Source organism: Osmerus eperlanus, chromosome 4 (assembly GCF_963692335.1).
Source record: "Osmerus eperlanus chromosome 4, fOsmEpe2.1, whole genome shotgun sequence".
In the NCBI taxonomy this organism is placed as follows: domain Eukaryota; kingdom Metazoa; phylum Chordata; class Actinopteri; order Osmeriformes; family Osmeridae; genus Osmerus; species Osmerus eperlanus.
The window spans coordinates 16380226-16394811 of NC_085021.1; the positions used below are offsets into that span (position 1 = coordinate 16380226).

Below are 14586 nucleotides of genomic sequence, written 5' to 3' on the forward strand. Positions count from 1 at the left end.
TTTTCTGGAGACGACTTCTGCGTTCTGTGTTGACGACAAACAACCAGCCAAACTCAGAAGGCTCCCTATCAAGATGTTTTAATGTGTTTAAATAGCAATTTACGATATTGTGCAGAATGAAACTTCATTTTGTCAATCTGTAGTCTAAAAATGAACATTGACCTTGATCAAGCCATTAAGAAAAGAAACCAAAACAAAAATAGTTTAGAATTGCACTTTTTTTTTCTTTTAGCAAACTTTTGAGGAATAATAGTTAAGTGGATACTCCATACAGATAAATGTCAAAAACCAAAAGCATTGACACATTTTACAGTAGCTCTTTAAAGTGACTCAAGACTGAAAACACAGGCGTAAATATTTTCTGGCTATTCTTTTATCAAATGTTATTCAGATGTGCATAGTCACTGTTACAATATAGGCAAGGAACTAGTAAATAATTGTTACCAGTCCCAAATTTTGTTGAGAAAGAGATTTCATGCAACCTCAATATTTAAAACATGCAGAACAAGTTAAGATCATTAAAAAGGCCTTTTAACAGACAACGTAATTAAGAGGTTAAGCGTGATATCCTTTCACCTTTGGTAGCACAAACAGCATACAGTACTGTTGAAGCAGGTGGCACATCACAGTTTCAAACTTCATAATCCAGATGCAACTCTTGTAAACAGATAGATGGGTTAGATCGGCCTATCAGGCTTGTACACCCCTTCCTTATGCCTTCATTTTTTTCCATCATAAATTCAAAAGTGTATTCCGTGTCAAAGGTCAAGCTTACCCTGAATATACTTGTCATTGTAATGTTAAATGTGTAAGCGTGAACCCAATCTCACTTCTTAATCATAAGCGCCACCCTATCATAGCAGAACCTAACAGAAACGGCTCTGGAACATTTGTTTGATAGCAGCAGATAGACTGCATTCAATTCAGAGGGCTGACTATATTGTTTTATGATTGTGTTAAAAGCAACCGGCAAAATGTAAGCATTACTTGACGTCACAACTCAGAATCTTCTCTGTATATTACACCAAAAATATTTGGGACTTTTTCATGCAGAAAACAATATCGGCCTATTCACACAGTCAAATCGTATTGTCACATACAAATCTGCCAAGACATCAGTGCCCGTATGCAGGCAAAAGTTCTAAAACCACCCGCTTGGTTCTATGAGAAATTAAGCAGTTTTAAATGACCCCTTTAGCAAGTTTCCCTCCTGACTCCTGCAGAAACAGACCTGATCCTAGATGTATTGTAATAACCTAGGTACCCGCTCACTCACTGATCAACCTAGAAGCATCAGTCAAGTAAGCGTTGTCCATTTAGCATTCAGTATGGCAAGAAGTGCATAACGCTGTGCACTCACTTTCCCAAGCACACAAATACTGAAAGTGACCATCACAGTACCCCCTGCCTAGAACCAACATCATGGGAAAACATATGAAAATAATTCACTATGCAGAGTGGAGACAGACCAGCGGACATGACTTGACAGTGGTGTGTGACACTTTTACGCAAAGGTGCCAGGCTGACCCAACCACTCTCTAATACGGTTTGACACTAGCATAAGGAGCAAAGAGGGGTAATGGGCATCACACGAGAGCAACACACACAATGAGCCTCATACTGCAGTGAAGAAAGAGCTCCCTGAATGTTGTTAAAAGCCAATCTTTCCCCGAGTCATCGAGTAGCCCAGCTTGGCCTCGTTGTTGATAAAGGACATGATGCCCAGGTAGGTCTCAATAAGGAGGGGTCTCTCCAGGATCAGGACGCCATTGGCTCGTCCAGGGATGGGGAACTCCTTGTGGGCCTTCTTCACTGCTTGTACCAGCTGGGTCCGGAAGTTATCCAACTGGAATAAAGGAGAGCCTTGTTCCATTAACAACAATACATCGCACTTTATTGTTCTTGGTAATCATATGCGACAGTACAATTTAAGCTCTGTGTTCGTAGAAACAAAGTATCTGGGTTATCCAAACACTCTATGGCCCTATGATCAGAAGTGTGTACCTGGCAGAGAGAGGCCACCTTCTCATCAGCATGGGCCATGGGGTGCTCAGTGAAGGTACAGTAGGGCATGTCTGTGGACCAGGGGTTCCAGCGGTTCATGAATGAGGGACGTGGACGCTTGTCCCACTGGACACGAATCCCATAGCCCTCTCTCCTGTGGAACCAGGAACATTTACAGGACGGTAAGGCTCACTTTGTTGTGAAGGCAACATGCAAGTCCCATGCTACTGTTCAAGTCTGCTTGCCGTAATCTTGTAAAGGTTAGGTTTCTCAGGCATGTTCATTAGATGCAACAAACTCACCTCCACACACATACATAGCGAATCTACTTTAGGGTCATTCATATTGATGCTTTAAGAAGGGCGTTAACCACCACCAGATTATTTATCAGGGCCTTACTTGTTGAGGGATTTGGGCGGGAACTCAAACTCTCCCACTGAAATGGTGTCTACAGCATTGAGGGAGATCCTTATGACCTGCTGACACACCAGGTTGATGAAGTCATACTTGCACACCAACAGCGACCTGCAGAGTGAGAACCCAGCAGAACGGAGTCAGGTGGCTGAGCGGTGAGGGAATCGGGTTAGTAATCCGAAGGTTGCCAGTTCGATTCCCGGTCATGCCAACTGATGTTGTGTCCTTGGGCAAGGCACTTCACCCTACTTGCCTCGGGGGAATGTCCCTGTACTTACTGTAAGTCGCTCTGGATAAGAGTGTCTGCTAAATGACTAAATGTAAATGTAAACTGATGTCATAACTTTTAAACTTAAAAAAAACACAACCTACAAAAAGGCTGTGTTTTATACAACAGGTTGTTATTTAGCCATGGCCAGCCTTAAGTGGGTGGATAACTATGAGCAATCTCTAGAGTGCATTCTTGTACTTGACAACATTTATTAAAGCTACAGTGGTGGATGTGCATGCTAATAGGACACAAAGGCCCTGTTCTACTTTAAACGTTGGATTCTAATAGTAGTACAAATTCACGCTTACATTTACATTTATTCATTTAGCAGACGCTTTTATCCAAAGCGACTTCCAAGAGAGAGCTTTACAAAGTGCATAGGTCACTGATCATAACAACGAGATAGCCACAAAACATTGCGAGTAGCCAAAACATGAAGCACACATTGTGAACAACCAAAGTAAGTGCCCAAAGGGAAGAACCATAAGAGCATGTAGTTAAACAAGTTACAATTAAACAATATGAACTGCTATAAGTGCAAGTGTACCTGTGGAAAAAAAGACAAGCAACAATAATAAAAAACAATATATCACAGCGAGTACAAACAATTTTAAATCAGTTACCACTAACCACAAGAGCAACAAGTCTCTGAGCAAGAGTCATTGTGATCCTTGAGGAAACTAACATCGGGTCAAGGCTTACCTGTCAGTTATGAGAACCAGCCTCTCCTTTTCATTGTTCCAATGATCTACTCTAAAAGAAACAATGACCAACATTTTTGTTGAGGATATTGTATGCAATGTAGTTAAGCAAATATTATCACAAATAATTTTTTTTACTTTTCCAACTTTATTTAGGCAAGCGCTAAAAATGAAAATAAAAGAGCTTAATCTTGTGCCATCTGCTGTCAGAAAAGTCACAAGAGTGCATAATGTAAACACGAACCATCTACGAGGTACACGATCTTAAACTAGAGCGCTTTTAGGGTGCAACAATGAGATCAAGTAAGAAGATGACAGCGACTAGTCTGTGACTCACTCCGTCAGAAGCCACACGCTCAATACCTCTCCATCTTCTGAAGGCAGCGCCACTGTCCGGATGTCACTCACTGCCTGTTCAATGGTACCAGGCTGCAATATAAAAAAGCTGGTAGGTTGTTGCAGCATATATCATTTGAGTAATCAACTAATAATTGTGTGATCCAAAACAACTAATAACTACACACTATATAAGACAAGTGGTTCTCCCATAAAATGTCGTGATTGCAGCTGGTGCACATCGTCTCAAGCCGCAAGCTAGCTAGATAAGCTAAATAAGCGTTCTTACTGGCTTATTATAACGTATGATAATATTGGCAACGTTGGGGACGAACACTTACCCTAAAGACGAAATAGTCCTTCACTTTCGCTTGCATTGTGGGGTTATGAACATGAAAAGGCGTCAGTGTTTGTAAGGGGGAGCAGCATGCCACGGAGGAACCATATCCAAGGCTTCCTCCGGCCCCCGGTGGCGTGAAGGCAACCTCGACCCCATCCTCAGTCTCCGCTGGGTGCAGAACTGCAGCACCCGGACTCTCCGGCTCCACTGTGTCGTTCAACTGAAGCATAGTGCAAAGTGGCCTGTAGTAAACACAGCAGAAAAGACGTCCTAATACAGTATTTTACAGGATATATCCTGTAAAATAAGATGAAGATTCAGAGAAAGTCGGCACGTTTAGGATGGATCATTGCGCACAATGTTTTGATAGTGGCGTGGATAAGGAAGTACCCCTGCCTCACTTCCCCCTTCTTCGATTTATTTTCTTAAAGGCACAAACTGTTAGATTGTTATGGCCAGAGCCGTTCTGGTAATAGCTAATGTTGATTCAATATTGCAAGCAATAGAGCCTACGATATCTTGATTGCTATTGTTTTGGCTATTGTGGAAAATGTACTATTTAATTATTAATAGGTTAATGGTAACCAGAAATGGGAAGTAACAAAGTACAAATACTTTGTTACTGTACTTAAGTATATTTTTTAGTACTTTACTTCACAATTAATTTTTCTGATAACTTTCTTTCACTCCTTAATTTTTATACACAAATATCTGTTCTTTCTACTTCTTATACTGGGATTACACTGTTATTACACTGTTGATACACTGTTATTATGTTGTTATTACACTGTTGTTACATTGTTATTACACTGGAGTTAGCAGTTTTGACATGACTGAAAATAGAGACATTCCTGATCACCCATAGCTATATGGGAGATGTTCAAAAAGGATTCCTGGCAAATGTGCATGGGAATGTCTATATCCAGCCCAGTGATTGAACATTTTGGTCAAACATTTGAGCTTTCCCTAACATAAAGGCTACAAAGATGTATTATTTTAATAATGAACTTCCTTATACTGTCTCTCTAATTGCTATTGCAAAAAGTGGAAGTGAGGGTAAACAATGTGTGAAAAAATATATAGTAAATACAGTATTAATAAAATTACAAAACTTTTTTTTGTAGAATCTTTTAACAACAAGATGGTGGAGCCATGTGATGGTGCTCTTCTTCCAAGTGTCAGTGCCCATTTACTCAAGAAATGTAATTAGGTCATATAAGACAAGTGGATTGGGTGTTTTCATTACATGGCTACCATGTGAGCATTGAATGACAATTATTATGAGTAAAGGTAAATGAGGTCCATCATTATTTTACAAATTCCAAAGGACATGTCATGTAAAAAGCACACAGGTTTTATTGCATATCAATTTCATGTATAAATTCTTCATAGCATTGGAAAGATTACATTTGGTATACATTTCTATTCTACAGAATTAACATCAGAATCATATCTTTTCCATGAAATTTCTCTAAAGTACATCTTCAATAATCACAAGCATCAAAAGAACTGCAATTTAAGAATTGTTCAATATTATTCTACAATCCTTTAATTTTTTTATTATGTCTCTCCCACAAATTTCCTGTATATCAGAACCACCTGCCCAATACATTAGTAAGGCAGTCAAGGACTTGAAGTCAAATCTACTAACCTAACCACATGTACAATAAGTGCATCTACGGATTCATTATTTTTATTTATTTTTTAAATTTAAGATACACGTTTCACAAATGGACCATTATGACTGCTAAACACGTCATGCACAATATCTTTTTCTTTTTTTGTCTCAATAAACATAACAGAGGCGATATACAACTCAGGTTCAAACGAAACGAGCACCATCCATTTAAACCCATATTTTTTCAATGAATTTTTCAGACATATGCAACATATTTCTTTTTAAAATACTATACAGTTAAAAAGAAACCATATTCTTTTTTTTTACTTTATCATGTAACATTGGGGGAAAGAACAGCAACCATGTTCTAAAGTTATCAGTTTGTGAACTTCTGCCAGCATCCTCTGAAACATTGGTAATGGGATATTTTACTCAAATGTGAATCCAATATTCTACAACCGACAGCGCGCACTTTTACAGTAGTACATGACATGAATTACTCCATACATAGTATACCTAAATATTTAGTAACCCCAGGCTTTGCAGTTAACAATCATGTATTGCAAAACAATGTGTTAATTGTGAGTCCCCATTTAGTAGAGTATAAAAGAGAGACCCCTGGAACAACACAGCAAGACTAGCATAACCCTGCCATCTGCTGTCAAAAATGAAAATTACAGTGCTTCAGTTAATGTTTTTTTTTTTTTTTTCAAAAGTCATTTTGACTGTAAGTTGACCATTCCACCTAAAAGCAGTCTTGAAAATTCCCACCTTGCTTCAGAGACCATACAGAGTTTGATATTTGGACCCATGTGTTTAAGTGCTGGCCTGAACATACATTATAATGTCTTGTCCTGAAAGTAGTAATACACCTAAGCCAAGGCTACAGAACACATGGCAGGTTACTATCACATGAATATTCATATTATAAGTGCCATCTCTACATTAGGATCCATTTTGGGAAATGGTCCCAAAAAGATGGGGTGACAAGGTGATAGGTAATCATCAAAAATCTGAAATTGAAGAAGATAGATTTAATAAATACACTTCTCAATGCTCTTGGACACATTATCAGACATGTTTTGGGTCTTTCAGGAGCATAGACACTCACCCAGGCAATGTAGCCAAAGGTTGATTTGATCTTAGTTGTCTTAATGAGTGTCATAATGCTTGGGTTCTGTAAGACCTATACATTGTGTGTATTTATCAAAGATGCTGGGTGTACTGGACTATTGAGTTGCTGCTTTCACAGTTCAAGTATTGGGTCTTAAACCCCCTGACAGATACTAAAACCACTCTCTGATCTGAATCAACCATAGTTAAGGCCAAATCCCAGATAAACATTCTAACAATGAAAAAAATGACGAATTGTCCATTGCTTCTGAGTTAAGATAAAATGTCTTGAGTCAACACTATATACCACTAGGCATTTGAATTGATAAAGAATATTTGCATTTAAAAGTAGAATAACTTCTGCAGTAGGATTTGATGCAAAAGGGATTTTGATGTTAAAGTAATTTAGTGAGATCTCTATCTTAGTTGTAAGACATAGATTTGCCTACAAAACTTTTGATTAGTAATTTAAAAAAAAATACAATGCTCCGGCGGCCAAGTCACCTGACAATTGGGAAGGCTGCCTAAAATTGCAGCTGTAAGACTTCAACCATTTTGAACACAAAACACTAAGCATACTGCTTGAAATGGTTAAACTGAAGCAAGACAAACCAAACCTTACAAAAGACACAACATTTCAAAACATGATTTAAACTACCTTGAACTATACTGTCACTATAAATTAAACAGGTGATTTTGTGGGTTGTTTCCATTTTGGCACACTGCTCTATACACAAACACAGCCAAAACCAAAGATTCAGAATCTCAATCATGTCTTGTTTGATGTTCATTCCTTCAGCAACAAGAGGGATAAAATGACTTTTTTTTTCTTTCATTTGTCACTCTTCTCCAATTAGGACAAAACCAAAATAAATAAATGAATACACACACTCTTGAAATCAAATACATAAGAGGGTAATAACAACAAAACGACTATGACAGCAATGCAAACCCCTTGAAAAAGAAATGATTGTCAGAAAACAAAACATTTTCTATGGGTTATTTGGCACATACCACTCTTGCTATGAACGTCTAGGTTATTTTGTACATCATACAACAATATCATACAATTTGGTCCTTCACTAAAAATAATTATATTAACATTTTAGCACAGAAGTGCCTAAAAGAAACAATACTGTTTTAACAAAGAAAAAAAAGGAAAAAAAAAACATGAAATGGAAAATAAAATTAACAAATAGCATGAACAACCGAGTAAGAAATGTCATTCCAACCTAATTTGTCATCCGATAACTCAATCAAACTGGACAACTTTTTAAAACTGAGAATTTGTCCTCTGCAACAAACATTGTGTAAATGGGTATCATTATAACATTATCATTTAAAATCAGCCATATACATCGTCTGGTACTACGTAACAAAACCCAGAATGTATTGTATTGTGACATAATTTATTGTGTAGTTATAGTTGAAACAGGAATGAAGAGCATGAAGAAATGAGACATAACAAGGGGTTTATGCGACTCACTAGTACACGCCCACTATGTGGCTATTGTTGCTCCTTCCACCTGTTGAAAGAACACTACCCCATGGACATGCAGTAAACACATTCCAAATATTTTCTAACTGGGTGTTGTTGTGGTAGACTGTGTGGATTTAGACATGGTAGTGAAAGTAGTCTCTGGGTGAAACACTCATACTTGACCGTCCATGTGAATGTCTTCCATAGGGCTCCATAGTGACTGAGTGGGTTTTGTAGATTGGAGTTGGAGAACAGCACAGCTGGTTGAGATGTGTGTGTTCATGTCCTTCACATCTACTGGGGCTGGGCAGTGCTAGCTCTCTACGAGAGTCTGTCAATCTGTGAGGCCCGTCACACACACACAGACATAATCTCACAAACAAACACACACACGCATACACACAAACACACGCTCCCCTGCACAAGTCCTGTCTTCTCGGGCATAAAAGTGTGTAATGTTGAATTCTCTTCCATCTTCCAGCCTCTTTGTCTTTTTTTCTCAGTCTCTGGTTCTCTTCATTGTGTTACTACTGTCCCCTGCTCCTCGCCTCCTTGCCTCCTTTCCTCCATCTCTCTCTCCTAGATGTGGTTGAGTGGGTGAAAGCTGCTCGTCTCTGACGGACCGCTCCCCATGCCCAGCCATGCGTCCAGAGAGTTCTGGGAGGATGCGTGCAAAGGGTTGTTCTCTGACAGAGACAGCATCATTGCATAAGCCTAGAAGAGAGAATCCAGAACAGAAATGTTACCCAAGAAATCCTAACCGTCACCATCTAATAAAAGGTGAACCTCAAAAGATTTTCTCTCAGAGTTGCTTTTGAAGTCTTTGCATGCAAGGCAGCAATGACAAGAACTTCAGTGGCTTGACAATGTTGGTTTCAAAGTTTAATGTTGATTTCAGAGTTGAAAGTTTGAGTTTATACTTCAGTTAGTGGGTAAGTGAAGGGAGAGCATGTTGACAGGTGAACTGCTGAGTACTGCACAACAGCAGGGACAACACAAGATACATCCTCTAGCCCTAACTGGACTCTAGTGTGTCAACCCACTTTCTCAAATAACAAATCTACATAAATTGGACCTAAGAGCCATTTTCCATCTTCTTTTTTTCTCTTTCTGTCCTCCTCTCTTACTCTTAGTCTCCATGGTTACTCCAGAGTTGGTCACATACCTGGGTTTTAGCCTGCCTGTACAGCGTTTCTTTCAAAGCCTCCGACTCTAGCGAGGTGTTAAATATGTCTTTAACGTCAAAAGGGGGCTCCTCGCTGGCCTTACGTAGCGCCTCCAGGCCCTTGGGGAAGCTGGGGAGGCCCTCCAGGTCCAACAGGGAGCCCTCCTCCTCTATACACCTGCACACCAGGGGAGGATGGAGGGGTGGCACGGAGGATGGAACAGGGTAAAGGAGAATGGGTAGGATAGGAAGGGAGGAGGGGATCGGGTAGGATAGAGAGATGAATGGGGAAGGGTGGAGGAGGTGGAGGAGGAGGAGGAGGAGGAAGGGAGAGAGGTGGGAAAGAAAAAGAGCAAATAGAAGAGAGAGTAGGGGGAGGGAGGGAGTTGACCTCAAGTTAGCCCAGCCAAGTACTCGTCTCATACCTGGATGGATGGAGTATGGTGGCACATGCATGGGAAATGAACGGATGAGTGCGCTGGAAAAGTGGTTTGGAAGGGAGAGCTGACTTACAGATGTGTCATTTTCATCCTGTCCCTCTCTCTATACCACAAACAATAAACCACTGCTTAGTTCTACACGTCAAAGTGAACACTAAAACCACACACTGCTCATCTGTGTGGTACAGACACAGATATGTCATCAGAACATCCAGACCATGCATCATCATTTTCCCTATCATGGATGAATCTGGCTCTCTGCACCAAAGGGAATCAACACCAAAAGGCTTCACTTCTGAAGCTTTGGCAAGAGGGCCAAATGCCTGTGACTTATGACAGACAGATGGAAAGACAGACATACAGAAAGACAGGCAAGCAGACAGACAGGTTTGCTTGTAATATTATATCAAATTAGTTGGGTTAGTTGGAACAGGAAAAAAGCTGGTGTAAGAGGGTCGGCGTGACTGAGCAGGTGTGCTTATAGAGGTGTGGTTGTGATGCTGTGTTGCCACTGGAATGCAGTGGTTGTGGTTGGGTGGTTTGGGTTGTGCTTATGTGTTTGTGTAAATGTGGTAGGGGTTGTGACTACAGACCAGGTGTGGTGAGGGATGAGGCTCCCCAGTCGTTTCAGTGCCTACCTGCGGGTGTGTTCGTAGCTCATGGCCAGTGGAGCGGCCTCCTGCTCCTCCTCATCCTCCTCCTCATACGCCCCTGTCGTCATGGCGACCGGGGAGGGGGACTCTGGCCCCTCATCTTGAGACTTCTCCGTCAGGCTGCCTTCCTCCTCTTCCTCATCATCACCCTCTGCCTCCTCCTCTTCGTCCTCCAGCCCCCGGACCCCCAGCTTGGAGTTGGATAGGCTGTGGCTCTGAGGACGCTCCTCTTCCTGAGGGTCTGACCTATAGAAGGGCAGCACAGGGGTCAGACAGGAAGGACACAGTCTCATTACAATGTTTTGGAGAGCAACTGCGAGAAGGCTTCTTTTTTTTAAACTCTTTTTTTAAACTTGTATTAGTTTGTATTGGGATGTCGATTTATATTCTTTAGGCCAATGATAATCTCTTCACCATATTTGGAGACAGACTAGTCAGTGGGAGACATGGCGTCACTGAAATCTGTTGCTTTCAAGCCATAAATCATTCTAAACAGAGACAGCAAAATGAGTAAGGTGCCAGGAGTTACAATGACAGCTCACAGAGTTGTAGTTCCACTGTCCAAGCAAACAAACATGGGTGCTGACTGTCGCCCAGAGACATTTCAAAGAGAGCGTGCTGCATGATGAATTGGATCATTCCTGAGGATGAAGGCACTGGGGCTCTGCTTGGAGGGTTCAGGACCAACTCTGGTGCTGCTGGTGGGTGAGTGATGGAGGTTGATGACTGCTCTGCAAACAGGCTATCAGCACACAACCATTTTGACCTGCAATCTGCACACTTTCCAATCCACCCTTACCCCCTTTAACCACCCACACCCCTCCTTCTGGCCCATGGCTTTATGGCTCATGATGTCATTTCCTTAAGGGGGTGGGGGGCATTTATCAAATACGACGGGGTATACCTCCGGGATGGGACTGGATCGGGTCCCACAGTAGGTGGGAAGTACATTTGAAAGGAGGATGGGGGACTGAAAAAAGTTCCTTCTCTCTCTCGTTCTCCTCTTTCAATCAAGATTAAATATCCCCATAATCAAATAGCTGGGAGAAAGGCCATGTGTGAGTGAGGAGAGAAGCTGAGTTTTGACATGAGGGGGCCCTGGGTTTTGTCATTTAGTCTAAACACGTCAGAGGGGTGTTTGTGTTAGCGGTCTGGAGGGGCGGAGGGGAGGGGGGGCACCATCAATGTATCTCCCAGATAAATGCCCCAACCTGAGTCTCCCTGGGGGGCCATGTTGCCAGCCTACTCCCCAGAACCAGACACCAGACCAGCTCAGCCCCCAACTCCTAACACTTAGCCTTTCCCCAAATCCAGTTTAAACCCCAGATGTACAGCAGGCCAAACAGGGTTCCCACATGGATGCTTGCTCATTGAAACCCAGACTGACCCATGTTCTGATCAGAGATCCTGTTCAAAAAGGTAATAAGTAAAATGTGACAGGAGGACCGATAGAGACAGACAGACGGAGAGAAGGAGGGAAAAAACAACTCCCACTCTCCTTTTCTGGCCGGAGGGGAACTGAGATCAGGGAGGAACCATTACATGTCATAAAAATCCTCTAGCATGTCTCATTTTCTCCTATTGAAGATGACAGTCTGCATATTCCCTTCTGACACTCCCAATTTGTCAGAGCTAGAAGAAATGTATTTAAATCCCACAAGACAAACAGATTATTTTGTAATATCTTTGACACTAGCGCGCTTAAGCTAAGAGGCTATAGACTACAGGCTGTGTTTGATGGTGATGAGCTTTGTGTTTATATCAGCAGAGCTGATGGGCATCCTGGTTGGAGTTGAGCAGCGCTGGGTGGGTGTGAGATGAGTCATTGAGTGTAACCCAGCGATGAGACTTGGGTATGCCTAAAGATCTCACCACAGTTACTGAGCCACTAGAGGTCAGTATAGAAGCAGTACGGTACACAGGGCTCGGCCTGTGTGTCGGTGTGTATGTTCGTCTGTGTCCAGCTGTCCAGATGTCCCTTACCTTTTGTCTGTGGAGCTGGACGCCTGGTTTAGCTCGCTGTTGGAAATGAAGTTCCGGATTTCCGAGAAGTAGGAATCCTCCTTCTCATCTAAAAGTGCATGATTGTCTGGCTCGGAGTTGGGGGAGGAGATGTTGGTTCCCAGATTGGAGAGGATCCCGGAGTGTTGACTCACTATTAGTGTTAGCACACACAAACATACACCCTTAGTTTCGTGATAATCAATGTCAGGAAGGGGAAACACAAAATAACGTTATCTAAATGGGTCTATCTACATGATCATTGTCACACACAGTCGGGTGAAAATATGATCACACGTAACCATATGTGTGTGTGTGTGTGAACGCACCAGGAATGTTCTCGTGCTCGTGCTTCTTGAGATGGCGGTCAAGGTTGGTCTGCTGGCCAAAGCAACGGTTGCACAGGTGACACTTGAAGGGCTTCTCCTTGTTGTGGATGTTGCGCACGTGTCGCTGGAGGTTGGAGGAGATGCTGAAGGAGCGGTCACAGTACTTACACCTAGAAGAGCAGAGGGAGGAGAGGAAGAGAGGCAGGGGACGTGAGGGTTAAAGATTGGGAGACGCCAAAAAACATGAAAGGGACTGAGGGAAGAAGCAAAATGAAGAATGGGGGATGAGGGAGATACTGAGTGGATTTGGAGAGAAGTAAGGAGTAGAAAGTAGTGATGTACGGAGACAGACAGCAAAAGATAGAGATCAATGTAGATAGAGAGATAGATCAACAAAGACAGAGAGCGATGGACAAACAGAGCGAGAATTAAAGGTATAGAGGGGTCAAAATGAGTTCTCTGTTCTGGTCCACTAAGTAATCAGTTCTCCAACAGAGCCAGAATGCTTTAGTCTAAACACCGAGGGCACATTGCTGGTCCTCTACTGGGGCTCGTTTCACGACCACATTTGTCACCGTCTATCTGACACACACAGACCTCAGACTGGTTCTTTCAGGATAGGAATGGTAGCCAACCCTGCTAAAAAACATGCACCCATGTTGTGACCTCTTCTGCTTGTTTTCACTGGCCTGCATGGTGGGAGAGGTGCGTTTTTGTGTGTGTGTGTGTTTGTTTACATGTCTGTGCTCAAAATAGCTGAGACAGAGGAATTCCAGTGAAATAACCACACTGTGTCGGTACAATATATATACCTTACACTCTGCTCTGGACAGCATATTGATGAATGAATGTAACCCCTCTGCTGGATGTGTATGTCACCATTGCCATCGTGTGGTTGGTAACTATAACTGCAGAACCCTGGTTTCCCTACTCCAAAGAGCAGCTCAGGGAACTCAACAGTGTTCTGACTGTGGATCACTCACACTCTCACTCTGGGGGAAACTGACCGCAGGAGTGCAACACTGGTTGGCATAGCAACCGTGTAAACAAACATGTTTTGTTGGACATGAGAGAACATTAGAGAATGCATGTTCACAGACACACGGGAAGACAGAAATGTGAACCAGAACAGGGAGGCAGATCTCTGGAGTGCTTTTGGAAACACAGGCCTTTAGTTCTTGATAATGGACAGAGGTGTTAGATATACTACAATCGGCTCATTTGGATATTTGAGTCTCAACGGCTGTTTCAGTTTTTCCAGGGAGCATTTGTCCCTTAGATGGATTAAATATGGACAACCGTGCTGTTATTCTTGCCATTCTTTCTCTCTATCCCAAAATAAACAATTCACTGCTCTAACTGAACACACACACACACATCCAGACTCATCCGGACAGCATCCATTTAACCTGCCTGTAAACAGACACTGGCCAGGTCTTGTCAGGGACCCCAGATCACAGACACTGCCTCTTTGTTGGGTGGACCCACAGGGCCTGCAAACCTAGTACATTGTGACCTTCACTAACCCTTAATTACTCCTCCAAATGTGCACACATACACACACGCAGACATACACACACATAAACACACATGAACTCAGACATCAAGCCCCTGCTGCAAGGCCACTATTCACAACTAATTGCTTTGGTGGGGAAAAATTGCTTGTCATCAAGAACTGGAATCAAGATGCAAGGGGTCTTTTCATGTTCTACCGTGCGTGT

General features: G+C 42.2%; 2 protein-coding genes across 9 annotated transcripts in view; both read right to left on the minus strand.

The window, feature by feature from the left end:
- Positions 1–62: 62 nt before the first annotated feature.
- Positions 63–4467, minus strand: tprg1l (tumor protein p63 regulated 1-like). Of its 2 annotated transcripts, none has more exons than XM_062459635.1 (6): positions 4068–4467; positions 3728–3819; positions 3392–3442; positions 2404–2529; positions 2005–2158; positions 63–1846 (listed from the first exon to the last, which is right to left on the minus strand). In XM_062459635.1, the coding sequence occupies exons 1-6, from the start codon at positions 4293–4295 to the stop codon at positions 1652–1654; spliced, it is 846 nt and encodes a 281-aa protein (XP_062315619.1). In that variant the 5' UTR covers positions 4296–4467; the 3' UTR covers positions 63–1651. The 2 variants fall into 2 exon arrangements, with proteins under 2 accessions (XP_062315619.1, XP_062315618.1); XM_062459634.1 differs by having other exon boundaries at positions 2005–2164; positions 2401–2529.
- A 1873-nt stretch (positions 4468–6340) lies between these two features.
- prdm16 (PR domain containing 16) overlaps positions 6341–14586 on the minus strand; it is a 147157-nt gene continuing 138911 nt past the window's right edge. For 3 of the 7 annotated variants that reach the window (XM_062459486.1, XM_062459487.1, XM_062459484.1), the window contains exons 13-16: positions 12866–13035; positions 12519–12690; positions 10521–10781; positions 9025–9620 (exon numbers count right to left, since the gene is read on the minus strand). In XM_062459486.1, coding sequence (XP_062315470.1) covers positions 9407–9620; positions 10521–10781; positions 12519–12690; positions 12866–13035 — 817 coding nt within the window. In that variant the 3' untranslated portion in view covers positions 9025–9406. Of the gene's footprint in view, positions 8992–9024; positions 9621–10520; positions 10782–12518; positions 12691–12865; positions 13036–14586 lie in introns of those variants that run through there. The other 4 variants (XM_062459485.1, XM_062459490.1, XM_062459491.1 and 1 more) reach the window with 3 other exon arrangements.

Coding starts and splice junctions, on each gene's coding strand:
- tprg1l (XM_062459634.1), bottom strand. CDS start 4,295: ATGCTTCAGTTGAACGACACAGTGGAGCCGGAGAGTCCGGGTGCTGCA. Junction 3,820..4,067: donor AGGACTATTTCGTCTTTAGG/GTAAGTGTTCGT, acceptor TTTATATTGCAG/CCTGGTACCATTGAACAGGC. Junction 3,443..3,727: donor AGCGTGTGGCTTCTGACGGA/GTGAGTCACAGA, acceptor TGTTTCTTTTAG/AGTAGATCATTGGAACAATG.